Source organism: Salvelinus sp. IW2-2015, linkage group LG9, assembly GCF_002910315.2.
Source record: "Salvelinus sp. IW2-2015 linkage group LG9, ASM291031v2, whole genome shotgun sequence".
In the NCBI taxonomy this organism is placed as follows: domain Eukaryota; kingdom Metazoa; phylum Chordata; class Actinopteri; order Salmoniformes; family Salmonidae; genus Salvelinus; species Salvelinus sp. IW2-2015.
In genome coordinates, this window is record NC_036849.1 from 1,309,842 (window position 1) to 1,337,657 (window position 27,816).

The 27,816-nt window shown below is 45.0% G+C and overlaps 1 protein-coding gene across 2 annotated transcripts in view; it reads left to right on the plus strand.

The window, feature by feature from the left end:
* nrxn3a (neurexin 3a) overlaps window positions 1-27,816 on the plus strand; it is a 423,493-nt gene that overhangs the window by 83,598 nt on the left and 312,079 nt on the right. The window contains exons 5-6 of one of the 2 annotated variants that reach the window (XM_070445086.1): window positions 10,551-10,852; window positions 13,615-13,776. In XM_070445086.1, the coding sequence (XP_070301187.1) occupies window positions 10,551-10,852; window positions 13,615-13,776 (464 nt within the window). Of the gene's footprint in view, window positions 1-10,550; window positions 10,853-13,614; window positions 13,777-27,816 lie in introns of those variants that run through there. The other variant, XM_023993917.2, reaches the window with a different exon arrangement.

Here is a 27,816-nt window from a genome sequence, read left to right on the forward strand (position 1 = left end):
ACTAGTTTATACAGGTAGAGAGGAATGGAGAGAATAGGAGGCATTTTCGCGCTTCATGTTGAAATCATCCCAAAGTATACAAAAAAAAATTCCCAACTCAATGAAGTTACTTATAGATGGTTTGGAGATAAAGCACCAAAATCCTAATATATAGATAACATTGACTTGCATTGGATTGTGCCACAAAAGTCTGAATTTTTAACAGTGGCCAGGTAAATGAAACCTAACCAGGGAAACCATTAATTTTGTAATTTTGGTGAACTATCCCTTTAAACTGTACTTACAGTTGAAGGAAACAACAACATTTTGTTGAACCATTATTTTTCCATAACATTTCTTGGAATTCAAACTCGAAAGATATAAAGAGCAAAAGAAGACACACGCGCGCACGCACACACGCACACGCGCACACGCACACACGCACACCGCACACACACACGCACCACACACACACACACAACACACACACACACACACACACACACACACACACACACACACACACACACAAACACACACACAAACACACAGTACCAGTCATCATCGGAGAGGTTCTTTTACATTGTTTGTCTGATTTACCGACCTCACCATCCCTGAACTATCGTTATAGATAAAATACTCATAGTGAACAGTAAAACTCTTTTAGAACCGGTGGGCTGTGGATGAAAAGAACACACACACACACACACACACACACACACACACACACACACACACACACACACGCCCGCAATGAGGCCACTTATGGTCAGTGAAGTCTCTTGATGTGATGTGTTATACAGTATGAGGGAGAACAGAGAGAAATTGTGTAACCTATACCTTCATGTGAGGGTGTGTTTCTGTGTCAATGTGTGTGTGTGTGTGTGTGCATGTGTGTGCGCATGTGTCTGTCAATTATGCTAATGCATGGAGAAATGATCCCCTGTGTTTTCTGCTGTTCTCGCAGGGAACCCCAGGTTAATTTCACACAAGCTGTCCACCTGGTATTACAGAGAGGCAAGAAAATGAAGGGAGGGAGGCTGTGAGAGAGGGAAAGAGATCATGGGAGAGTGAAAAGGTAGAGGGGAAGATTTTATTTATCCAGGCTAGTCTCATTGAGAATACAATCTCTTTTTTCACAAGAGACCTTGACGAAGGAAAGGGAGGAAGGCAGGGAACAGGAAAATGTAGTGGAAAAGGGAGATGTGATGGGAGAAGGAGGTATGGGGAATAGGGAGGGAAAGGTAGAGAGGCAGAGAAAGGTAGAAAACGAGGTGGAGGGAGAGCTAATAGCGCCTGCTGAAATGTGGAAAAGGGAGGAGCGAGTCACTGGAGCGGAACGAGAAATGCAGCAGGGCCCTAGACTCAAGAATGTGCACAGAAAGAGAGAGGGAGCGAGAGCAGAGGGATAGAAAGGAAGAAGAGGAGAGAGTCATTGGAGAGAGATGCTGATCTAGGATATTACTCGCTGAAGCTCCTCAGTGCATTAAATCAGACCCTCTCCCTAGCCATGAGTTCACCAGCAAGATAGAGGAAGATAGATACAGAAGAGCACAAAGTGGATGCTCTAAACTCTGATTTATAGCTACTGCTCTGACCAAAGAGCCTTAATCCAGGGAAAATATTCAGCGAATTTGTCATAAATCATTTTGTGTCTAGATTATTTATGGGCAATGACTTATTCATCACAGATTCACTTTTTAACTAAAACCATTACTGCGGTGTCACTGAAGCCAGTCATTTCATTAATGTTTTATTTAAAACAATCCATATTATTAATTAATCAGGGCTATTGTAGTCATTTATCACAGTCTGTGGTGGGCTGTCATTTTAGTCAGTCAGTAGACCCTTCTAGACACACTCTTGAGGTTTTAAATTACTGTGCAGAAATCCAGTGTTTGAGGGTCAAGAGTCGACCTGTCTGGTTTTAGGCTACAGACAGACTAGTTTTAGTTCCAACAGCTGTTTTAGACTTGGGAATCCATCCCAGAGAACTCCCCGACCGATCAATAAGTTAAATCAATTAGGATTTAAGTTAAAGCAAAGTTGAGTTGAAACTGAGCCTCTTTTTCAAAATGATACTTTTTTTTACCTAGGAGACATTTTGAGAAGCATTGCCAACCAGGTGGCGGTGCAGTTCTCTCCCCTCAAACAGACAAGATATAGTGGAGCCATAACTTCTTTCTTTTGCCGTTTCTTCTTCTCAGACACTTTTTCGTAGGACCCCTTGCCAGGGCTCATCCAGTCTCATCCATCCCCCTTAGAGTTATATAGGAAAGGCTTATGGAGACTGTTAAAATCATTACTGCACCATAAAGTCCATCCACTCCATACATATTACTTATGAAGATATTCTTGGCCTACTCCTTAAGTCCATATTTCAGGACACTCGTTACAGCTATGAAAACCCAGGGGTCGTCTAGCCCGATCTCTATCTTGCTTGTGCATTTTGGCTTCAGTGCGTCCTTCCTGTGTAGCCTACTGGCCTTGCGCCATCTTGGAATGTTAAATACCCCCCTCGCTCACAAACTATACATGTGTTTGTATCTACAGTGCCTTTGGAAAGTATTCAGACCCCTTGACTTTTTCCACATTTGTTCTAAAACGTATTTTTTTTGTCATTTTTGATAATTTATTTAAAATATATCACATTTACATAAGTATTCAGACCCTTTGCTTAGTCGTTTGTTGAAGTGCCTTTGGCAGCGATTACAGCATCGAGTCTTCTTGGGTAGGACGCTACAAGCTTGGCACACCTGTATTTGGGGAGTTTCTCCCATTCTTCTCTTCAGATCCTCTCAAGCTCTGTCGGGTTGGATGGGGAGCGTTGCTGCACAGCTATTTTCAGGTCTCTCCAGAGATGTTAGATTGGGTTCAAGTCTGGGCTCTGGCTCGGCCACTCAAGGACATTCAGAGACTTGTCCTGAAGCCACTCCTGCATTGTCTTGGCTGTGTGCTTAGGGTCGTTGTCCTGTTGGAAGGTGAACCTTCGCCCCCAGTCTGAGGTCCTGAGCGCTCTGGAGCAGGTTTTAATCAAGGACCTCTCTGTACTTCGCGCCGTTCATCTTTTCCTGGATCCTGACTCATCTCACAGTTCCTGCCACTGAAAACACCGTTCATCTTTGCCTCGATCCTCTCTCCCAGTCCCTGCCTCTGAAAAACATCCCCACAGCATGATGCTGCCACCAGCATGCTTCACCGTAGGGATGGTGCCAGGTTTCCTCCAGACGTGACGCTTGGCATTCAAGCCAAAGAGTTCAATCTTGGTATCATCAGACCAGAGAATCTTGTTTCTCATGATCTGAGAGTCTTTAGGTGCTTTTTGGCAAACTCCAAGCGGGCTGTCATGCGCCTTTTACTGAGGAGTGGCTTCCGTGATGGTTGTCCTTCTGAAAGGTTCTCCCATCTCCACAGAGTGAACTCTGTCAGAGTGACCATCGGGTTCTTGGTCACCTCCAAGACCAAGAAGTTCGGCCGGGCAACCAGTTCTATGAAGAGTCTTGGTGGTTCCAAACTTCTTCCATGTAAGAATGAGAGGCCACGGTGGTCTTGGGGACCTTCAATGCTGTGTAAATGTTTTGGTACCCTTCCCCAGATCTGTGCCTTGACATAATCCTGTCTTGGAACTCTACGGACGGACAATTCCTTTGACCTCATGGTTTGGTTTTTGACATGCACTGTGAACTGTGTGGGCTTTTATAGGCAGGTGTGTGCCTTTCCAGATCATGTCCAATCAATTGAATTTACCACAGATGGACTGCTATCAAGTTGTAGAAACATCTCAAGGATGATCAATGGAAGCAGGATGCACCTGAGCTAAATTTTTTCGAGTCTCATAGCAAAAGGTCTGAATACTTATGTAAATAAGGTATTTCTGTTTTTATTGTTTATACATTTGCAAAAATGTATAAAAAACAGTTTTTGCCTTGTCATTATGTTGTATTGTGTGTAGATTGCTGAGGATTATAATTTTTTATTTTTTTTTGAATAAGGCTGTAACGTAACAAAATGTGTAAAACGTCAAGGGGTCTGAGTACTTTCCGAATGCACTGCATGTTGATTGGATATGAACTGAAACGTCAAATTACAATATTGGTCCAAAGCTAGCTTGGATAGTTGATGCTTAATAGTTTTAGCCCTACCTCTTAATTTTTACCATTGTGTTTACTGTCAGACGTCTATGTGGTCAGTCAGGCAGTTCTCCTCTCTGTCTGTCTGACTGTCTGACTGACTGACTGTCAGTCAGTCAGTCAGTCAGTCAGTCAGTCAGTCAGTCAGTCAGCTCCTATGGGCAAAGCTCTGTGGTCCCCATGGCTTCGCTACCCATGCACACAGACAAAGCTTGTTTAGCCAGCAGTGGGCCACGGAGGGGTGGATGGGAGACAGGGAGGGGGGTGGTATGAGGTGGTGGGGTGCCTGGGGGGGGGGGGGGGGGTTTGATTAGAGAGAGGGTTCACTTCATTCCACTAAGCCTGGGGGAGAAGAACGGAAACTCTGAAGTTAAACTAAACTTTCTTTGAACTGAGCGGATGTCATCTGAAGCTGTGTGGGTTTTTTCTATTACAGACTGACTTGGTATTCTTTGTCCCTCCTCTCTCATACAGCTAACATTGATATGATACGGCTCTCGTTATGTATGCACTCTCGTTAAAACACGTTTGTATTCGTTCCCCATTAATCTCCCTCTTCCAACCAAATCAAAGTGTGTTCCCTAGTCCGAATACATTCTGCAATGTACTCCCTGTACTAGTATGTATCTCTACAGTACAGCACACCTCCCCCTCATAACCCCAGACTTGTTCCAATCACCTCCTCCCTCACATAACCCCAGACTATGTTCCAACCACCTCCCTCCTCTCACATAACCAGACTATGTTCCAACTCACCTCCTCCTCACATAAGCCCAGACTATGTTCCAACTCACCTCCCTCCCTCACATAACCCCAGACTATGTTCCAACTCACCTCCCTCCCTCACATAACCCCAGACTATGTCCAACTCACCTCCCTCCTCACATAACCCCAGACTATGTTCGCCAACTCACCTCCCTCCCTCACATAACCCCAGACTATGTTCCAACTCACCTCCCTCCCTCACATACCCAGACTATGGTCCAACTCATACCCTCCCTCCCTCACATAACCCCAGACTGTTCCAACTCATCTCCTTCCTCACATAACCCCAGACTGTTCCAACTCACCTCCCTCCTCACATAACCCCAGACTATGTTCCAACTCACCTCCCTCCCTCACATAAGCCAGACTATGTTCAACTCACCTCCCTCCTCACATAAGCCCAGACTATGTTCCAACTCACCTCCCTCCCTCACATAAGCCCAGACTATGTTCCAACTCACCTCCCTCCCTCACAATAACCCAGACTATGTTCCAACTCACCTCCCTCCCTCACATAAGCCCAGACTATGTTCCAACTCACCTCCTCCCTCACATAAGCCCAGACTATGTTCCAACTCACCTCCCTCCCTCACATAAGCCCAGACTATGTTCCAACTCACCTCCCCTCCCTCACATACCCCAGACTATGTTCCAACTCACCTCCCTCCCTCACATAACCCAGACTATGTTCCAACTCACCTCCCTCCCTCACATAACCCCAGACTATGTTCCAACTCACCTCCCTCCCTCACATAACCCCAGACTATGTTCCAACTCCCCCTCCCTCCTACATAAGCCCAGACTATGTCCAACTCACCTCCCTCCTCACATAAGCCCAGACTATGTTCCAACTCACCTCCCTCCTCAACATAAGCCCAGACTATGTTCCAACTCACCTCCCTCCCTCACATAACCCCAGACTATTGTTCCAACTCACCTCCCTCCCTCACATAACCCCAGACTATGTTCCAACTCACCTCCTCCCTCACATAACCCCAGACTATGTTCCAACTCACCTCCCTCCCTCACATAACCCCGACTGTTCCAACTACTCCCTCCTCACATAACCCAGACTGTTCCAACTCACCTCCCTCCCTCACATAACCCCCAAACTATGTTCCAACTCACCTCCCTCCCTCACATAAGCCAGACTATGTTCCAACTCACCTCCCTCCCTCACATAAGCCAGACTATTTCCAACTCACCTCCCTCCTCACATAAGCCCGACTATGTTCCAACTCACCTCCCTCCCTCACATAAGCCCAGACTATTCAACTCACCTCCTCCCTCACAATAACCCCAGACTATGTTCCAACTCACCTCCCTCCCTCACATAACCCCAGACTATGTTCCAACTCACCTCCCTCCCTCACATAAGCCCAGACTATGTTCCAACTCACCTCCCTCCCTCACATAAGCCCAGACTATGTTCCAACTCACCTCCCTCCCTCACATAACCCCAACTATGTTCCCAACTCACCTCCCTCCCTCACATAAGCCCAGACTATGTTCCAACTCACTCCCCTCCTCACCATAAGCCAACTATGTTCCAACTCACCTCCCTCCCTCACATAAGCCCAGACATGTTCAACTCACCTCCCTCCCTCACATAACCAGACTAGTTCCAACTCACTCCCTCCTCACATAAGCCAGACTATGTTCCAACTCACCTCCCTCCCTCACATAACCCCAGACTATGTTCACTCCTTCCTCCCTCACATAACCCCAGACTATGTTCCAACTCACCTCCCTCCCTCACATAACCCCAGACTATGTTCCAACTCACCTCCCTCCCTCACATAGCCCAGACTATGTTCCAACTCACCTCCCTCCCTCACATAAGCCCAGACTATGTTCCACTCACCTCCCTCCCTCACATAACCCCAGACTATGTTCCAACTCACCTCCTCCCTCACATAAGCCCAGACTATGTTCCAACTCACCTCCCTCCCTCACATAAGCCCAGACTAGTTCAACTCACCTCTCCCTCACATAAGCAGACTATGTTCCAACTCACCTCCCTCCCTCACATAACCCCAGACTATGTTCCAACTCACCTCCCTACCTCACATAAGCCAGACTATGTTCCAACTCACCTCCCTCCCTCACATAACCCAGACTATGTTCCACAACTCACTTCCCTCCCTCACATAACCCAGACTATGTTCCAACTCACCTCCCTCCTCACATAACCCCAGACTATGTTCCAACTCACCTCCCTCCCTCACATAAGCCCAGACTATGTTCCAACTCACTCCCTCCTCACATAAGCCCAGACTATGTTTCCAACTCACCTCCCTCCCTCACATAACCCCAGACTGTTCCAACTCACCTCCCTCCCTCACATAACCCCAGACTGTTCCAACTCACCTCGCTCCCTCACATAAGCCCAGACTATGTTCCAACTCACCTCCCTCCCTCACATAACCCCAGACTATGTTCCAACTCACCTCCCTCCCTCACATAACCCCAGACTATGTTCCAACTCACCTCCCTCCCTCACATAAGCCCAGACTATGTTCCAACTCACCTCCCTCCCTCACATAACCCCAGACTATGTTCCAAACTCACCTCCCTCCCTCACATAACCCCAGACTATGTTCCAACTCACCTCCTCCCTCACATAACCCAGACTATGTTCCAACTCACCTCCCTCCCTCAACATAAGCCCAGACTATGTTCCACTCACCTCCCTCCCTCACATAACCCAGACTATGTTCCAACTCACCTTCCTCCCTCACATAACCCCAGACTATGTTCACTCACCTCCTCCCTCACATAAGCCCAGACTATGTTCCAACTCACCTCCCTCCCTCACATAAGCAGACTATGTTCCAACTCACCTCCCTCCCTCACATAACCCCAGACTATGTTCCAACTCACCCCCCTCCCTCACATAAACCCAGACTATGTTCCAACTCACCTCCCTCCCTCACATAACCCAGACTATGTTCCAACTCACCTCCCTCCCTCACATAAGCCCAGACTATTTTCCAACTCACCTCCCTCCCTCACATAACCCCAGACTATGTTCCAACTCACCTCCCTCTCACATAAGCCCAACTATGTCAACTCACCTCCCTCCCTCACATAAGCCCAGACTATGTTCCAACTCACCTCCCTCCCTCACATAAGCGCAGACTATGTTCCAACTCACTCCCCCCTCACATAAGCCCAGACTATGTTCCAACTCACCTCCCTCCCTCACATAAACCCAGACTATGTTCCAACTCACCTCCCTCCCTCACATAAACCCAGACTATGTTCCAACTCACCTCCCTCCCTCACATAGCCCAGACTATGTTCCAACTCACCTCCCTCCCTCACATAAGCCCAGACTATTTTCCAACTCACCTCCCTCCTCACATAACCCAGACTATGTTCCAACTCACCTCCCTCCCTCACATAAGCCCAGACTATGTTTCCAACTCACCTCCCTCCCTCACATAAGCCCAGACTATGTTCCAACTCACCTCCCTCCCTCACATAAGCCCAGACTATGTTCCAACTCACCTCCCTCTCCTGCACATCACCCAGGACTATGTTCCAACTCACCTCCCTCCCTCATATAATCCCAGACTGTGTCTCACATAAACCCAGACTTTATCTCCCTCAGTGTGTATTACCCAAGCTGGTATCCCTGTCTCCCCTGTCTTTCTGTCCCCTTCCCTACCTCTCAGTAGTGGAGACAGCCTCTTAGCTCAGGGTGGTTTCCCCCTGCTCTGCTCATTAAGTATTGAGTAGTATGGAGGTAATGGATGAGCTCTAACATCTGGTCTGGCCCAGTCTTTAGTTAAAACAACACTTGCGTTAATTAACCATTGATCACAGGAGCCTATCAGGAGAGGCGTTAGGAGGTGCGGTGGTATCTGTGATGTCAGGTTGCCTGGCCGACCTGGAGATAAGATGGGGGGGTTGTGGGTAGTGTTTGCTTGGCTAATCCGTTTGTGATTGGTTAAGTCAGGTGCACCACTGATATAATAGCTTTGAACCAACTTGTGCAAATGTATGTTTCCACATGATTTTGAATTGCAAGTGCAAACGGCCTTTTTCCCCCCAGACTAGGGTGCTGCTGCACCCATCACAAGATAATGGATGTAGCCTCGAGGAGAGTACATTTAATAATGAATGTTGTTTATTGTTTGGTGCCGAATCGGTGTGCCAAAGTGCCATGTCTAACACAATGGTGTGTTTACTCTGTGAATTAAGATGAGTACTGGAAGAGGTCGCTGCCGTATAACAGCTGGAGGAATGCTACTGTAACTCATGCTGCAATGGCTTTTCTCTGTCAACATCCCTGCTTAAACGTTCGTAGAAGGCCGGATGGTTAGAGCATCCAATATGTACATCAGACGCCTGGTAAATGCTTTCATCAAATACTTATGAAGACTTGAGTTGCATTTGTTTTAGTTTTCCTAGGACAATAGAACCGGTGGACGAAAACTTCAAGCTTAATCAAGCGCGGTATATTTTCACCAGGTCTAATTAATACAGGAACGTGTGCTTAAGGTAAGTGTAAAGGTTCACTCTGGCTCAACCTGATCGTTAACCTATTGTGAGGTCAAATGACGCTCTCCCGGACCTGCCCGATCAGCTCTGGACCTGAGCTATGCCTTCACATTACCAGACCGCACACATAATGCATAGGTGAAAGTGCCATTTTCACTGTGGAATGGATTCCTTTTGAGGAAATGAGGCCTGAAGACACTGTAGCCGCTGTATTCAGAGGATGAAAGACGGAAGCCATTTTGTGTCGACCGGGGCCTTATTGAGTATGCAGAGCACATGTTGTAGCCCAGAGCTGGAGACAGCAAGCACTGGCTGGCTCTGATAAATTCCGCCTGGCCTTGGCTAAACCCACACACTCCCCAGCTTCACTTCACTTAGCAGACAGAGAGCTAATTGAAGATGATCTCACAGATAAGTGCTCGACTGCACTCTTTCCCCCCCCCCATCCCTTCTCTTCCCTCCTCCCCACCCTATTTCTTTCATTCTCGCTAGCCTTTCACTCTCTCTCTTTTCTTTTGTTTCATTCTTTCTCTCTCTGTCCTCTATCTTTGTCACCGCATTTCACTCCCTTCACTCTGTCCTGTCCTGTTTCTCTTTTCTTTTGTCTCAATCTCTCTCTGTCCTCTGTCTTTCCCTCTCGCTTTCTTTTTCTCTCAGCTGCAAAGGCAGTGATACCTTCTCTCCTCTCCTCTAGTCTCTCTCTCTCTCTCACACACATTCTCACTTTTTTTCTTTCTTTCTCTCTCTCTCTCTCTCGCTCACTCTCTCGCTCTTTTTTTTCCCTCTGCTACCTTTTATCGAATTCAAAGCATAACAGACCTGCCATTTCATAAGAAATACCAATTCAAGTGGTGAGATTAGGCTTCTGATGATGTTTGACAATAGCTGTGCATGACACTCTCCAATTATATTTGATGGTCACACTGCCCTGAAACCCGGTCTATCCCATATCTCCTCAGTGTTATTGGTGTCTGTAATGGTCCTTTTTCATGTACCTCACTAAGTGTGTGCTGGTGGTGCTTTTATTGTGTCTTGAGTACATCGTTAAATGTCCTAGGTATCTGGAGAGTCTATATTAGGTTCTAACCTCTCTCTCTTTTTTCTCTTTGGTTTATCTTTATGTCATTGGGTTCTAACACCTGTTCTCTGCTGTCTGTTCCATTGCAGCACGGGAGGAGAACGTGGCCACGTTCCGCGGCTCYGAGTACTTCTGCTACGACCTGTCCCAGAACCCCATCCAGAGCAGCAGCGACGAGATCACACTCTCCTTCAAGACGTGGCAGCGCAACGGCCTGATCCTCCACACGGGGAAGTCGGCCGACTACGTCAACCTGGCCCTGAAGGATGGGGCGGTGAGCCTGGTCATCAACCTGGGGTCAGGGGCCTTCGAGGCCATCGTGGAGCCCGTCAACGGGAAGTTCAACGACAACACCTGGCACGACGTCAAGGTCACGCGCAACCTGAGACAGGTAATAGTGGCTAGGGAGGGTGAGAGAGGACAGCACTGTGGTGCTAACACATAACGTGTACAAACATGCAGATATATTCAGGACATTCAAGTCAACTGATACTGTAGGATAGGTGGAAGACCCATATATTTTGTTCGTGTTAAATAGATCCGACAGTTCCCAAATATTTTTTATTGCGTTATACATTCTCCTGTTCTTTTAGTTTTTTTGGTTCACAAGAATTTTTACAGATTTTTTTTTATTTCGTTTTTTTCAAGACTGTCTCTATTTTTAACCCCATTGATTTACTATTTCCTAAAGACATGGTATATTTCATGCCTACTTTTACCTACTTTCCCGTATTCATTTTCTCCATATTTTCTGAATTCCAAGAACACCAATTTCCGGTCCATTGTTTCTTCGGTCCAGCCCTACAATCCTCGCTCTCGCACTCTCTCTCCCCTCTCCCCTCTCCCTCCTTCACGTCTTATCGTGGGTGCTGGCAGGGAGAAGCTCCAGCCAACCACGACGACTCCTGTTTACCCCAGACTGATCTCTGTCTAGCTGTAAAATCGCCCACAAACCCACATTGCAAAATATTCTAATAGTCAAGGTCCTGTTCCCTTCCACATCCTCAGTGAGAGTTGATGGAGGGAGGGTTCTGGCTCAAGGCAAGGGGGCAAAAGATAGACTAGGATTTCAACTATGTAAGGAATTGTAGTAATGGTTTTCCTTAAGTTCTAATAATATATTACAAATTATATTTATATTTTTTGTCAAATACAATAATGCCAAATGTTGTCTCTGACATTTCATTGGAAACGTTTTCATATTACTACTATAGTAGTGTTTTTAATCTGATCTCTACTCAGTTTAGGAGAAAGCTCAAAGCTGAAATAGATGCTTTGTGAAGGTGCTGTATGAAATCTAGCTACCGGTAGTTATATTCCATACAGCTAATTACGCAATCTGGTAAGGGTGTGTCTTCTCAAGGAGCATTATCTCATGGGAAAGTCAAGCAGCTCTTTGGAATCTAAACCAGGTTGACATTCTATGTAAGTATGTATGCTATGTCATCACTTCATCAAGGTCAACTCAAGGTTCATCCCTCTACCTATGGAATACTCCGGATTTCAAATTGAAATCTTTTACCCACTTTACCCACTCTCTATTTATTTTCTTAATTATTTCTCTCTCTCAATCACCCTCTCTCTCTCTCTCTTTTCCCTGAGAACAAGCTTTTGTAGAAAATCACAACTAACCACTCATGGAATGAGTCATTGTCCTACTAACTGTTGGCTAACCAGCTATTGTACTAACAACACCTTAACTCTTCATCATTGTTTATTCATTTATTTAATTTAATTTTTTATTAACAGCCCCTCTGTTCACTATTTAATTTCCTTTCTTCCCCCTTTTCCTCAAAGCAATCAGGCATTGGACACGCTATGGTAAACAAACTCCATTGTCTGGTAGATATCATTCCAATTTTCCTTTTTTTGGGGTTTGCCGTGTGCTCCTTCCTTCCTTTCCTTCCCCTCTTCCTTTTTCTTTGACTCTTCATTCTAGACACCATTGTCAAAAAAATGTGGAAATGGGGATGGTATTTCTTGGCTTTCTTTACATTGGATTCTCTCCCTCCCTCCATCGTTCACGATTTGTTTCTATCGTTCATCTTTCTTTTTCTCACATGAGCTTCTCTCCTCTTCTGCTTTCCTTTCTACAACTTCTTCCTCCCTATCCCAAAGCCCTCCAAATCAAGTCTTTCTTTAGGGCTTACTGTTTGACTAAAACCTCCTTTGCATTCCCTATGTGTTGGCCGATGACTGTCGACCAAACTGCCAGAAGCTTTCCACAACTACAACTACAAAAAAAGAGGAAAGAAAACCCAAAAGTTCACCAATGGGAGCTCTGACAGTTGTTTCCAGTACACAGTGGCGCATGGCATGCCTAAACTTCTCAATCCTTCCCTTCGATCTCACACTATCCTCATCCGTTGCTTTCCCAATAACCTGCCTAACTAACACTTAACTCACCTGCCGTTCACGCTGTCATTTGTGTGTGGTGAATGTTTATAGAAGTGGCGATTCTGATGCTACACCTCCCTTGAAACCCCCCCCCCCCCTCATGGCTTTTGGTGTGGTCTGATTGTGTCGTGATTGGGCTTTGGCATGTTCCATCCAGCTGACTTAGAGGATAGACCTTGCTTTGTATTAGCACCCCATTCACTCAACTCATCTTGTTGTTAAGAAAATAACTAACTACAACATGGCTATGATACTCATGGCTTGTTCATATGTAGAATTAGCAGCACATCCCTTTTTCGCATGCTTGTCAATGTCTCCACTATCCAGATATCAACTCAAACTTAAACAAGCACAATCAATTTATCCTTGGCGTTGTTGGCATCCTACTAACCCTTCAAATCTAACCAAATGCCAAATCCCCAATGAAACCTCATTTACTAACTTGCATCAAATTTAAAGAAAATATTCCCACTGACATATTTTCTTTATCTGCCCTGGTTGAGCGTAAGAGTTGACGTACATGACAGAAACACAGAGGAATTCAATGACATGGTCCAGGTTTTGGGACTGGGCCACACACTTGAAGCCATTACACTAGCGAGCATTACTAAGACACAATATCGAGACAAAAACCTAGTCCCTGTTAGATTAACCTAAGCATAAACCTCTGCCCTGACCCCTGTACCCTCCTTTCTCCCCCAAACCCAAGATGGTCATGAGTGGACTTTCTCCTTCCTGGTTCTTCCCGTTGTCTAGGTGACGATATCAGTTGACGGTATCCTGACGACCACGGGGTATACCCAGGAGGACTACACCATGCTGGGATCCGATGACTTCTTCTACGTGGGTGGAAGCCCCAGTACTGCCGACCTGCCTGGGTCTCCTGTCAGCAACAACTTCATGGGCTGCCTCAAAGAGGTGACACTGCTGCGATATGTACATTTACATTCAAGTGGAACTTGCAGGGTTTTAACAACTTTTGCAGATATGAAACAAATATCAGTAAAAAAAACATCAAATTCCCAGTTTATGCTTCAAAACAAACTTTATAAGAGGTTTTAAAAATAGGTTTTATTTGACTCAAAATGTCCTAACTTACAAAAAGGCATTGTTGGCAGAATAGATGGATGCAGTTCAAAGCATGATTACTATATATGCTATAAGTATTTAGACCCCTTGACTTTTTCCACATTTTGTTACGTTACAGCCTTATTCTAAAATGGATTAAATAAAAAATTGTCCTTATCAATCTACACACAATACCTCATAATGACAAAGCAAAAACTGTTTTTTAGAAATGTTTGCAAATGTATTAAAATAAAAAAACAGAAATTTGTTGGGTCAGACCCTTTGCTATGAGGCTCGAAATTGAGCTCAGGTGCATCCTGTTTACATTGCTCATCGTTGAGATGTTTTTACAGCTTGATTAAAGCCCACCTGTGGTAAATTCAATTGATTGGACATGATTTGGAAAGGCACACACCTGTCTATATAAGATCCCACAGTTGACAGTGCATGTCCGAGCAAAAACCAAGCCATGAGGTCAAAGGAATTGTCCGTAGAACTCAGAGAGAGGATTGTGTCGAGGCATAGATCTGGGTACCAAAATATTTCTGCAGCATTGAAGGTCCCCAAGAAAACAGAGGCCATCATCCTTAAATGGAAGAAGTTTGGACCCACCAAGACTCTTCCTAGAATTGGCCGCCCGGCCAAACCGAGCAATCGAGGGAGAAGTGCTTTGGTCAGGGAGTTGACCAATAACCTGGTTTTTCACTCTGACAGAGCTCCAGAGTTGGTTAGTTAGCAAGAAATGTGAATTGCTTTGCAAGCTAGCCACCTATGCTGAACTTGAATGACTGTTATCCACAGTTAGCCTATCTGTTAGTTGTCAACAGTGCATGACTTGGGAAGGAGCTCACTGGAGCTGAGTACCGGCACCTCAAATGTTCAACTACTTGAGCTCCTGCACCTCTATAGAATATTAGCTCAAAAGTATTGTGGAGCTCCTGCACCTAAATATAAACAGTACCAGTACCAAAAATGAGTACTGGGACCTATTTCAGTCCAAGTCAAGCACTGGTTGTCAATCAAATGTATTTGGCATCGATCAAATTGGCTGGCAGGAGGGCAAGTTCCAAAAACAGGCAAGCTGCAGAAGCATGAGCAGGCTACTATTCCCCGTTATTTCAATGGAATTTTGACAGCCAACTAGCTTAAAAAGTTTGAGGGTTTATCTAATTTTCCCTAGTTAGATTTTAGCTTATCTCGCTCTGGCTAGCATTATTTGTTGATCTTGTTGTTGATGTGCATAGGCAAATGAGGGAGAGATAGTCTACCTTTTTATGGTTGTTTGATCAATAGGACTGTGACATTTCAAAATGTAAGAGGAGAAATCCATTCAGGTGTATTTTGGGGCTTTTGGCGAATGTGTTCTAATGATCTAACGTCGCACTGTTGCTGCTGCCTGTAAACACACAGTCCAGTTCAAGGTGAGTGATGGCAGGCCCGTGTGGCAAATGGCTAATTTGCATGTAGGTCTATTGTAGCTCTGATTGGTTAGGTTGCACCGGTCTGCGTAAACTCTGGTCCTGGACAAGACAGATGTTTTATTTGTTCACAAATGACTGACTATACGCCAATCCCAAACATTCAATGAATTTATGAAAACTTGAAAATTACCATATCTAAGTGCTCGCTTGTCATGAAATGTACAAATCTAAAAAGTCTTCCTGGGTGTGTATTTGAGCGATTTTAATTTCATGTTGCTAAAACGCTGTCAGTTCCACTTGAACATTTTAGTCATTTAGCAGATGCTCTTATCCAGAGTGACTTACAGTTAGTGCATTCATCTTAAGATAGCTAGGTGAGACAACCACATATCACAACTGTCACATTTGAATTTGAGTCATTTAGTAGAAGCTCTTATCCAGAGCCACTTACAATCAGTGCAGTATGTGAGTCTGTGCTTTACACCAGTGTTTCAAAAATGGTTGGTTAGGACCAAACGGGCCAGTGGGTTACTGTTCAAGCTTGGGTTGAACGTTTGGGAACCGCTACTACGGTACTGTGGGTTCGCTAAAATGTGTTGAATATCATAGGTTACTTGTAAAGAGAGTATCTTGCCATGTGTATTATTGCTCTGTGGATCCTATGAAATCAGGAGTAAATTCAATAAAGCCATCTGGTTTTGAAGAAGGGAGAGATCAGAGCTTTCAGTATCTTCTGGGAGCCATCTGATCCAATTCACAGTGGTTATTCATTTTCACCCGACATCAAATTGTTGCAGGCGTATTTAATTTTGTTTTTCAATTGTTGGTAAATCATTTGATTACGGCCGCGGACGTCAAGCAGTTGCCTGGATGCAGAGGCTCAGGTGAAGTGATAGGATGGGATTCGTTGACTATGCAGCTGGGTTTAAATCTAACAGGGGAGTAGGAAGCAAAGAGACAGTCTGAAAACGGTCTGTTTGTTCCATTGGGTCTGTTCCTGCTCAGAGATGTTTTGATTAAGCCAATTTTTTTTAACAGTGTCACAGTTGCCCTCTGAGCACACATACACACACAGTTCCCTGGAGCTGGTGATGTCATCTTTTAGCGCTTGGCTGGAGACGGTTGCTGCAGTGTGGCAGTATGGTCCTGTATCTCTCTCTGGAGCTGTTCCCTACTGGTACACACACACAAACATACACACACACAAAATACACACTTTCACCCCCTGCCCAAACACATGTTCCCACACCCCCTGCCACCTCCTCTCCACCTCTCCATCAGAGCGTCATGTAACCCAGGAGATCGGGGGAAATGTGTAGCAGCCATATAATCTCCCTTGCCCTACTTCCTGCTCTGTGCCATGCTGGGCAGGTCTGCCCATACTGACCCAATCACCACTGTATCACTGGGGCCACTAGCTCACCAACACCATGATACACGCATACACACATACACACGCATGTACCTACATAAATGTTCACACAGTTTCACTGGTCCTAGGGAAGTCATTGTTCCCTCAATGTTGATCAAAATGCATTTAGTCCCAATTCCTTTCATTCCATCTCCTCTCAATACATTGGTCAACGACACACACACACGCAAACATGGCGTCGGAGAGAATAGGGGACGTTTTACGGGCTCCTGCCCATAATGTTTCTGCCATCGTTTCCTTTGACTGAAAAGAGTGTCTGGACATCAGAACAGCTATCACTAACCTCAATTTGGACGAGGACTTCTACTTCAATGAGTCGGAGGCAAAATACATGCTGATTAGCCCAAATCTCCAACACTATAGAGGCTGGCGTGGGGAATACCTGACGAGACTATGTCGAAGAGTGGATAAATTACCCCAACACTCCGTTCTATTGGCAAACGTGCAATCACTGGAGAATAAACTGGATGAGCTCCGTTCGAGACTATCCTGTGAACGTGATCTGAAGAACTGTAATACCCTATGTTTCTGAGTCGTGGCTGAACAAGGATTTGGTAAATATACAGTGCCTTCGCAAAGTATTCAGACCCCTTGACTTGTTCCACCTTTTGTTACGTTACAGCCTTATTCTAAAATGGATTTAAAAAAATGATAATCCTCAACAATCTACAATGACGTAGAGAAATCTTTGCACATTTATTAAAAATAAAAACATAAATACCTTATTTGCATAAGTATTCAGACCCTTTGCTATGAGACTGGAAATTGAGCTCAGGTGCATCTTGTTTCAATTTATCATCCTTGAGCTGTTTCTACAACTTGATTGGCACACACCTGTCTATATAAGGTCCCACAGTTGACAGAGCAAAAACCAAGCCATGAGGTCGAAGGAATTGTCCGTAGAGCTCCGAGACGACAGCATTGTGTTGAGGATTGAAAGTCCCCAACAACACAGTGGCCTCCATCATTCTTAAATGGAAGAAGTTTGGAAGGACAACCATCATTGCAGCACTCCACCAATCAGACCTTTATGTTAGTGGCCAGACAGAAGCCTGTCCTCAGTAAAAGGCACATGACAGCCCACTGAGTTTTCCAAAAGGCACCTAAAGACTCTCAGACCATGAAAAACAAGATTCTTTGATCTGATGCAATCAAGATTGAACTCTTTGGTCTGAATGCCAAGCGTTACATCTGGAGGAAACCTGGCACCATCCCTACAGCGAAGCATGGGGGTGGCAGCATCATGCTGTGAGGATGTTTTTCAGCGGCAGGGACTGGGAGAGAGGATCGAGGCAAAGATGAACGGAGCAAAGTACAGAGAGATCCTTGATGAAAAACTACTCCAGAGCGCTCAGGACCACAGACTGGGGCGAAGGTTCACCTTCCAACAGGACAATAACCCTAAACACAAGTCTCTGAATGTCCTTGAGTGGCCCAGCCAGAGCCCGGACTTGAACCCAATCGAACATCTCTGGAGAGACCTGAACATAGCTGTGCAGTAACGCTCCCCATCCAACCTGACAGAGCTTGAGAGGATCTGCAGAGAAGAATGGGAGAAACTCTCCAAATACAGGTGTGCCAAGCTTGTAGCATCATACCCAAGAAGACTCGATAATGTACTCACTGCCAAAGGCGCTTCAACAAAGAACTGAGTAAAGGGTCTGAATATTTATGTAAATGTGATATTTTTTTTATTTTTTATTTTTATAAATTATCAAACATTTCTAAAAACCTGTCTTTGCTTTGTCATTACGGGGTATTGTGTGTAGATTAATGAGGGGGGAAAAAACGATTTCATCCATTTTAGAATAAGGCTGTAATGTAACAAAATGTGGAAAAGGTGAAGGGATCTGAATACTTTCCGAATGCACTGTAAATCTAGCTGTTTCTTCTACACATCGGCAGGAAAGAACGGTGGCGTCAGCGAAGCTCAGGGGAGGTGGTGTCGGTTTCTTTGTTATCAACAACTGGTGCGCGATCTCTAATATTAAGGAAGGCTCGAGGTGCTGCTCGCCTGAGTTAGAATAACTCATGATAAACTGTAGACCATAGTGTTTACCATCTATATGTTTCGTAGGTGTCTATTTACCACCAAAAAAACAATGCTGGCACTAAGCTGTATAAGTAAACAAGAAAATACTCACCCAGAGGTGGTGCTCCTAGTGGCCGGTGACTTTAATGCAGGAAAACTGAAAACCGTTGTACCTCATTTCTACACAGAGACGCCATCAAAGTTCTCCCTCACCCTCCAATTGGCAAATCTGACCCACAACTCTATCCTCTTGATTCCTGCTTAGTAGCAAAAACTCAAACAGGAAATACCAGTGACACGCTCAATATGGAAGTGGTCCGTTGAAGCAGATGCAGGACTGTTTTGTTAGCACAGACTGGAATATGTTCTGAGATTCATCCGATGACATTGAGGAGTTTATCACATCAGTCACCGGCTTCATTAATAAGTGCATTGACGACGTCATCCCCACAGTGAATGTACATACATATCCTAACCAGAAGACATGAGTTACAGGCAACATCCGCACTGAGCTAAAGGCTTGAGCTGCCGCTTTCAAGGAACGGGACACTAATCCGGATGCTTATAAGAAATCCCGCTACGCCCTCCGACGAACCATCAAAAAGGCAAAGCATCAATACAGGACCAAGATCGGGTCCTACTACACCAGCTCTAACGCTCGTTGTAGGTGGCAGGGCTTGCAAACTATCACTGACTACAAAGGGAAAACCAGCTGCGAGCTGTCCAGTGACGTGAGCCTACCAGATGAACTAAATACCTTCTATGCTCACTTTGAGGCCAGCAACACTGAACCACGCATGTGAGCACAAGCTGTTCTGGAAGACTGCGTGATCACGCTCTCCGTAGCCGATGTGAGTAAGACCTTGAAACAGGTTAACATTCACAAGCCCGCAGGGCCAGGCGGACTACCAGGACGTATGCTCAGAGCATGCGCTGACCAGTGTCTTCACTGACATTTACAACCTCTCCCTGACCCAGTCTGTAATACCTACATGTTTCAAGCAGACCACCATTGTCCTTGTGCCCATGAACGCCAAGGTAACCTGTCTAATTTACTATCGCCCCGTAGCACTCTCATGAAAGGCTTTGAAAGGCTGGTTGAATGGCTCACATCAACACCATCATCCCAGACACCCCGGACCCACTCCAATTTGCATACCACCCCAACAGATCCACAGATGACCCAATTTCTATTGCACTCCACACCGCCCTTTCCCATCTAAACAAAAGGAACACCTAGAAATACATTGACTACAGCTCAGCATTCAATGCCATAGTGCCCTCCAAGCTCATCACTAAGGTGAGGACCCTGGGATTAAATACCTCCCTCTGCAACTGGATCCTGGACTTCCTGTAGGCAGCAACACATCCGCCACGCTGACCCTCAACATGGGGACCTCTCAGGAGTGTGTGCTTAGTCCCCTCCTGTACTCCCTGTTCACCTACGACTGCGTGGTCGTGCACGACTCCAACGCTATCAGTAAGTTTGCCGGCGACACGACGGTGGTAGGCCTGATCACCGACGATAATGAGACAGCCTACAAGGAGGAGGTCAGAGACCTAGCAGTGTGGTGCCAGGACAACCACCTCTCCCTCAACATCAACAATACAAAGGAGCTGTTTGTGGACTACAGGAAACCGAGGGCCGAGCTCTCCCTCATCCACACCGACGGGGCTGTAGTGGAGCAGTTCGAGAGCTTCAAGTTCCTTGGTGTCCACATCACTAAGGAACTATCATGGTCCACACACACTAAGACAGTCGTGAAGAGGGCACGACAATGCCTTTTCCCCCTCAGGAGGCTGAAAAGATTTGGCATGTGCCCTCAGATCCTCAAAAAGTTCTACAGCTGCACCATTGAGAGCATCTTGACTGGCAGCATCACCACTTGGTATGGCAACTGCTTGGCATCCGATTGCAAGGCGCTACAGAGGTGCGTCAGAGGAAGGGCCTAAATAGTCTCTTCTTGGACCAGTCTTGGACCAACAAGACTTGGACAAGTCTTGGACAAGTCTTGGACCAACAAGACCCTGAACAGCTTCTACACCCAAGCCATAACACTACTAAATAGTTAGTCTGGGTATCTATTGGTGAACTATTTAACTAGGCCGTCATTGTAAATAAGAATTTGTTCTTAACTGACTTGCCGAGTTAAATAAAAAATAACTAAATAAATCTGCATTGACCCTTTTTGCACTAACTAATTTGACTCATCACATACACTGCTGTTACTGTTTATTGTCTATCCTGTTGTCTAGTCACTTTATCCCTACCTATATGTGCACATCTACCTCAATTACCTCGTACCCCTGCACATTGATTCGGTACTGGTACCCCGTGTATATGGCCATGTTATCGTTACTCATTGTGTATTTATTCCTTGTGTTATTATTTTTCTATTATTTATCTTTCTTTCTCTCTGCATCATTGGGAAGGTCCCGTAAGTAAGCATTTCACTGTTAGTCTACTCCTGTTGTTTACGAAGCATGTGACAAATACATTTGATTTGACACACACAAACACGCGCACACACATGCAAACCCGCACGTACACAGAAACACTGCTATCCTCCACACTGCATTCCCTGCCATTAAGACTAATTTGCCTGCTGGCCATGTCCCTGCCATCTAACACCATTATGGATAAATGTTTTGTTACCATGGCATTCAGTAGGCCCCACGTCTCCCGCTACTGAAAAACACACACACACACACACACACACACACACACACACACACACACACACACACACACACACCACACACACACACACACACACACACACACACACACACACAACACCACACACACACACACCACACACACACACACACTGAAGCGTGACTTGGTAGCCGATTATTATGCCTTACATATGTGGACATAATAACAGTCTTTATGCCTCCTTTATCCTCCACAAGACGTCTTTGTGGTGTTCCTATCAGAGGAACACTGACTAAGAGATAGCCACAGCAGTTCTGTTGAAATAATGTCCAATTCGGTCATTGATACTTGTAATGTATTTCTAATCATCATAGAATCATATGTATGTCATTTCTGAACGACAATACATTCTATTTCGTAGCATAATATAGTTGCTGTTTATTTTGTTATTTGAAATCGTTTATATTGTGTGAAGCAAAATGTTTTGTCCTATATAATCACATTCTAAACTGATAAGTATAATCCAATTAATGAATTATTATATGAAAAGAGGTAAAACAATGTAGATTTGATTATCCATGTTTATATCTGTTCCACCTGTTTAACATTTAGTTAAGGTCTTTCCGTTTATCAGATTGCCATGTCTGTGTTACCAACAGAGTGGGATATTTACTCTCTGGAGAAGTTGTCTGATAACCAGTGTGATGTGGAGAAAGGTCGAGTCCTTAGATGACCATGCAGTCACCCTGTCTAAACAGCCCCAGGAAGACGTGTGTGTGTGTGTGTCTGCCCTCAGATCAGATCGAGTTGAGATTAGCTAGTCTAGCTCTAGCAGGTGGCCTGTGGCTGTCCCCATCCACACTGTCACACTCTTACCCCCTGTCAACAACACACTCCACACACACACACACACACACACACACACACACACACACACACACACACACACACAGCACAACTGCCTCACACCACTAGGTGCACTAGAAGTCTGACATATAGTACACGATATATACGAATTAGTAGATTCGACTATTTCAGCCACACTCGTTGCTGACAGGTGTATAAAATTGTGCGCACCGCCATGCAATCTCCATAGACAAACATTGGCTGTAGAATGAACTTACTGAAGAGCTCAGTGACTTTCAACGTGGCAGCGTCATAGGATGCCACCTTTCCAACAAGTCGTCAGTTTGTCAAATTTCTGCTCTTCTAGAGCTGCCCTGGTCAACTGTAAGTGCTGTTATTGTGGAAACGTCTAGGCGCAACAGCAGCTCAGCCAGGAAGTGGTAGGCCTCACAAGCTCGCAGAACGGGACCGCTGAAGCGTGTAGCTCGTAAAAATCGTCTGTCCTCTGTTGTAACACTCATTACTGAGTTCCAAACTGCCTCTGGAAGCAAGGTCAGGCCAATGCATAGTGCCAACTGTAAAGTATGGTGGAGGAAGAATAATGGTCTGGGGCTGTTTTTCATGGTTCGGTTCAGGCCCCTTAGATCCAGTGAAGGAACATCTTAAAGTAACAGAATACAATGACATTCTAAATGATTCTTTGCTTCCAACTTTGTGGAAACAATTTGGGGAAGGCACTTTCCTATTTCAGCATGACAATGCCCCGTGCACAAAGTGAGGTCCATACAGAAATGGTTTGTCGAGATCGGTTTGGAGGAACTTGACTGGCCTGCACAGAGCCCTGACCTCAACCTCATCGAACACCTTTAGGATGAATTGGAACGCAGACAGCGAGCCAGGCCTAATCTCCCAACATCAGTGTTCGACCTCACTAATGCTCTTGTGGCTGAATGGAAGCAAGTCCCCGCAGCAATGTTCAAACATCTAGTGGAAACCCTTCCCAGAAGAGTAGAGGCTGTTATAGCAGCAAAGGAGGGACCAACTCCATATTAATGGCCATGATTTTGGAATGAGATGTTCGACGAGCAGGTGTCCACATACTTTTAGTCATGCATTGTACAGTTGAAGTCGGAAGTTGACATACACCTTAGCCAAATACATTTAAACTCAGTTTTTCACAATTCCTGACATTTCATCCTAGTAAAAATGCCCTGTGTTAGGTCAGTTAGGATCATCACTTCATTTTAAGAATGTGAAATGTCAGAATAATAGTAGAGAGAATGATTTATTCTCTCTACTGCTTTGTGATGGCCACTCCAATACCTTGACTTTGTTGTCCTTAAGCCATTTTGCCACAACTTTGGAAGTATGCTTGGGGTCATTGTCCATTTGGAAGACCCATTAGCGACCAAGCTTTAACTTCCTGACTGATGTCTTGAGATGTTGCTTCAATATATCCACAGAATTTTCTTTCCTCATGATTCCATGTATTTTGTGAAGTGCACCAGTCCCTCCTGTAGCAAAGCACCCCCACAACATGATGCTGCCACTCCTGTGCTTCACGGTTGGGATGGTGTTCTTCGGCTTGCAAGTGTCCCCCTTTTTCCTCAGAACATAATTATTGTCATTATGGCCAAACAGTTCTATTTTTGTGGCATCAGACAAGAGGACATTTCTCCAAAAAGTACAATCTTTGTCCCCATGTGCAGTTGCAAACCGTAGTCTGCCTTTTTTATGGCGGTTTTGGAGCATTGGCTTTTTCCTTGCTGAGCGGCCTTTCCGTTTCTGTCAATATAGGACTTATTTTACTGTGGATATAGATACTTTTGTACCTGTTTCCTCCAGCATCTTTACAAGGTCCTATGCTGTTGTTCTGGGATTGATTTGAACTTTTCGCATATAAGTACGTTCATCTCTAGGCGATTTAACGCGTCTCCTTCCTGAGCGGTATGACGGCTGCGTGGTACCATGGTGTTTATACTTGCGTACTATTGTTTGTACAGATGAACGTGGTACCTTCAGGCGTTTGGAAATTGCTCCCAAGGATGAACCTTTTTTCTGAGGTCTTGGCTGATTTCATTTTATTTTCTCATGATGTCAAGCAAAGAGGCACTGAGTTTGAAGGTAGGCCTTGAAATACATTCACAGGTGCACCTCCAATTGACTCAAAGGATGTCAATTAGCCTATCAGAAGCTTCTAAAGCCATGACATAATTTTCTGGATTTTTCCAAGCCGTTTAAAGGCACAGTCAACTTAGTGTATGTAAATGTCTGACCCACTGGAATTATGATACAGTGAATTATAAGTGAAATGATCTGTCTGTAAACAATTGTTGGAAAAATTACTTGTGTCATACACAAAGTAGATGTCCTAACCAACTTGCCAAAACTATAGTTTGTTAACAAGACATTTGTGGAGTGGTTGAAAAACAAGTTTTTATGACTGCAACCTAAGTGTATGTAAACTTCCGACTTCAACTGTATGTACAGGCCTGTGTGAGAGCATAGTGCTGGAGTTTGGAAAGCACCCCACCCTGTGGAATAAAATGCACACTGCAGAGAGAGAGAGAGAGAATCTCTTGGCAGCGGCAGCTTGTCTCAGGATCTGGGCACCATTTGGTGTTTTATCTGTTTACCATCAGTCCCTGTTTTTATCCAAGATTGGTATACACCCATAACATGTGGGGGATTGGCATACAACCTCTAGTAGTATTGCTTTTGTAGTCGTGTCGCTAGGTTGTGACCCTAATAGTATAACAAGAACTCTCACTAACATTACTGACACAGGGTGACACAACCCCCAGTGCCCCCCTCCCCATCCCACCTCCACACACACACACTCCAGCTGCCATCCCTACCCTCCAGTCTCAATGTCTATGCAAATCACTCCTCTTATGCCAGGGGCTAGCGCCATCCTTGAGCAGTGAGTGGTCTGGTCCCACAGACAGAACACACACACACACAGTGTGCCCCCATACACACGTACATACATACACACACCCAGCATGCCAGGGGTGTGTTGCATCCTTGAGTGGTGTGTGTGTGTCGGTGGTGGTCTGTGCACAGTGGGGACCCAGGGCCATTAATTCCTGGAGAGCGGTGGGCAGGGCCGGCAGGCAGAGATTTATGGGAGAGGCAGACAGCTGTGGATGATTAATGCGTGTGTCACCAAGGGCCCCACTCAGCCCAGACACACACACACACACACCGATGCAGGGGCCAGGAGGACGATATGGTGTGTGTGTGATTGTGTTTGAGGGCCAGAAGAGGGCCAGAGGAGCATGGACTCCTTTTGGAAATATGGAGGCAGTGCCTTAGAATACACACATACACACACGTTTGTTTTACTATCCTTGTGGGGACCAAACAATTGATTCCCATTCAGAATCCTAAACCTTAACCCCTAACCTTAAATCTAACCTTCACTCCTAACCATAACCCTAAACCTATCCCCTAATTCTAACCCTAACTCTAATTGTAACCCTTAACATAACCCCTAAGCCTAAAATAGTATTTTTCCTTGTGGGGACCAACTTTTCCTTGTTTTACTATCCTTGTGAGGGCTTCTGATAGTAAAACCAAAAAAACACACACGTCCCTCTTAGTAAAGCTGTATTATGAATACTGTGAGGTGTGTGATTCCAATGACTCTTGTGTTGAATGGGGTTTGGCCTTGGTTATACCCCTGTGTCGTTTCTCACACAGCCAGACAGTGTGTTGATGTCCGTCTCTCTCTCTGTCAGTCAGTGTGTCTCTCTCTCTTTGAGCGAGTGTCTGGTAGAGGAGATAACAGGCTGATGGAATTCTACTCTCCATATTCAAACACAAGTCATTTTTCATTTCTACATCCACATAGAACACAAACACACACACCTTGGTTATACCCTTGTGTCATTTCTCGCACAGCCAGACAGTGTGTTGATGTCCGTCTCTCTGTCAGTTTGTCTCAACCGCCATCCCACACACACACACACATGCTTCTGAATCAGTCGTGTGGGCATACCTACAGTGTGTCACACAGACATTTTTGAATAGACAGAAGCTCAGTCTGTGCTTGTGCCTTCTCCTGTCTGTGCAAGAATCAGAGATCACTCACTTACTATCTGTTTGATTCACTTCTAATGCTTTATTCAGCTGGGAAACCTGCCCTCTGCATTTGTACTGCCCTGATTAAACACCTACCGTGTGGCGAGACCGGCAATATATATTTTTTGGTTTTGTTTGTAGATGGCTTGCTAAAAGTGACTTGTCATCGTGTCAAGGTTTTCCCTCCGCGAGCTGATCGTTATTTGTATCCAACTGTAATATATTCCGCATTTTATCAGGAGGCAATTGGAGGAATGGGATTAGTAATGTGTAGCTATTGTACTTGTAAAATCAACTGGTCCCCAAGCGCAGGCAGCCTATTGTACTGCCGCTCAGTTTCAAATGTGCCTGAACAGATTGTCTCGCAGCCATTTCTCTCTGTCAACCTCTATAATCAGTCATACAGACAGGTCGGATGTTTGAATATGAAAAATGGTTAGAATATGAAAGATTGTAGGGAAGGCTAGGGCTACTGTGTATTATATTACATAAATCTAAAAAAAATTGTGCGAGACAGGTGGTATCAAAAGAGAAGGCAGTCTAAGGAGAATACTAAAAACAGGAGGATCATTGTGTTTTTAATAATACGTAAATACGAATGTCAAATGTAAAGTATTTGACATTCCAGAGAAGTTACCAAGACAGACAGAGAGAGAGACCCACAAACAGACAGACAAACAGACAGACAGACAGAGAGAGAGACCGACAAACAGACAGACAGAGAGAAAGAGAGACAGACAGAGAAAGAGTGAGAGAGGGCAGTTGAAATGTCACCGGGCACTGCCTTGACACCTCATCACCGGCTCGGCAGGAATTAGCTAGCTGACATTTTACGTAGACGTCCGCCACCACTCCAGATGACAACGTCGCCTGGCGACCAAATTGCAAAGTGTCACTTTGTGTCAGACACGGGGAGACGTCTGAGCGTCTCACGGCTTGTGATGTCTGCAAATTACAGAGAAGCCGGCGGTTGAAACTTGATTTTGATAATGAAAAATGCTTCAGGTCGACGTGACAATGCGGATAAACGACGACAAACGACAGTGATAATATCGCAAATAATGATAATCACTGTCCAATCAGTGCGGAGGGATTTGCAGTGCTCTAGCTGTGGATCTTCAAGGTCGTAGTGAGATGGCCGCGGGTGACAGCTACTGATATCTGACTGAAAGGGATTTAGAGGGAAGCATATGTTGGTTGTTTAGTCTGGGGACTTCAGGGGACAATTGGACAGCTTTATTGTTTGTGTCTGTATTCTGTGTTGTGATTTGTAGCACAGTTTGTGTATTATCTGATGTAGCATGTGTATTAAGTTATAGAGTTTGTCTATTGTTTCGCTAACACCCAGCGTCATAACCTGTTATGACACGGTCATAACCATGTTATAATGTCATAACAGCTGACATAACTTGTC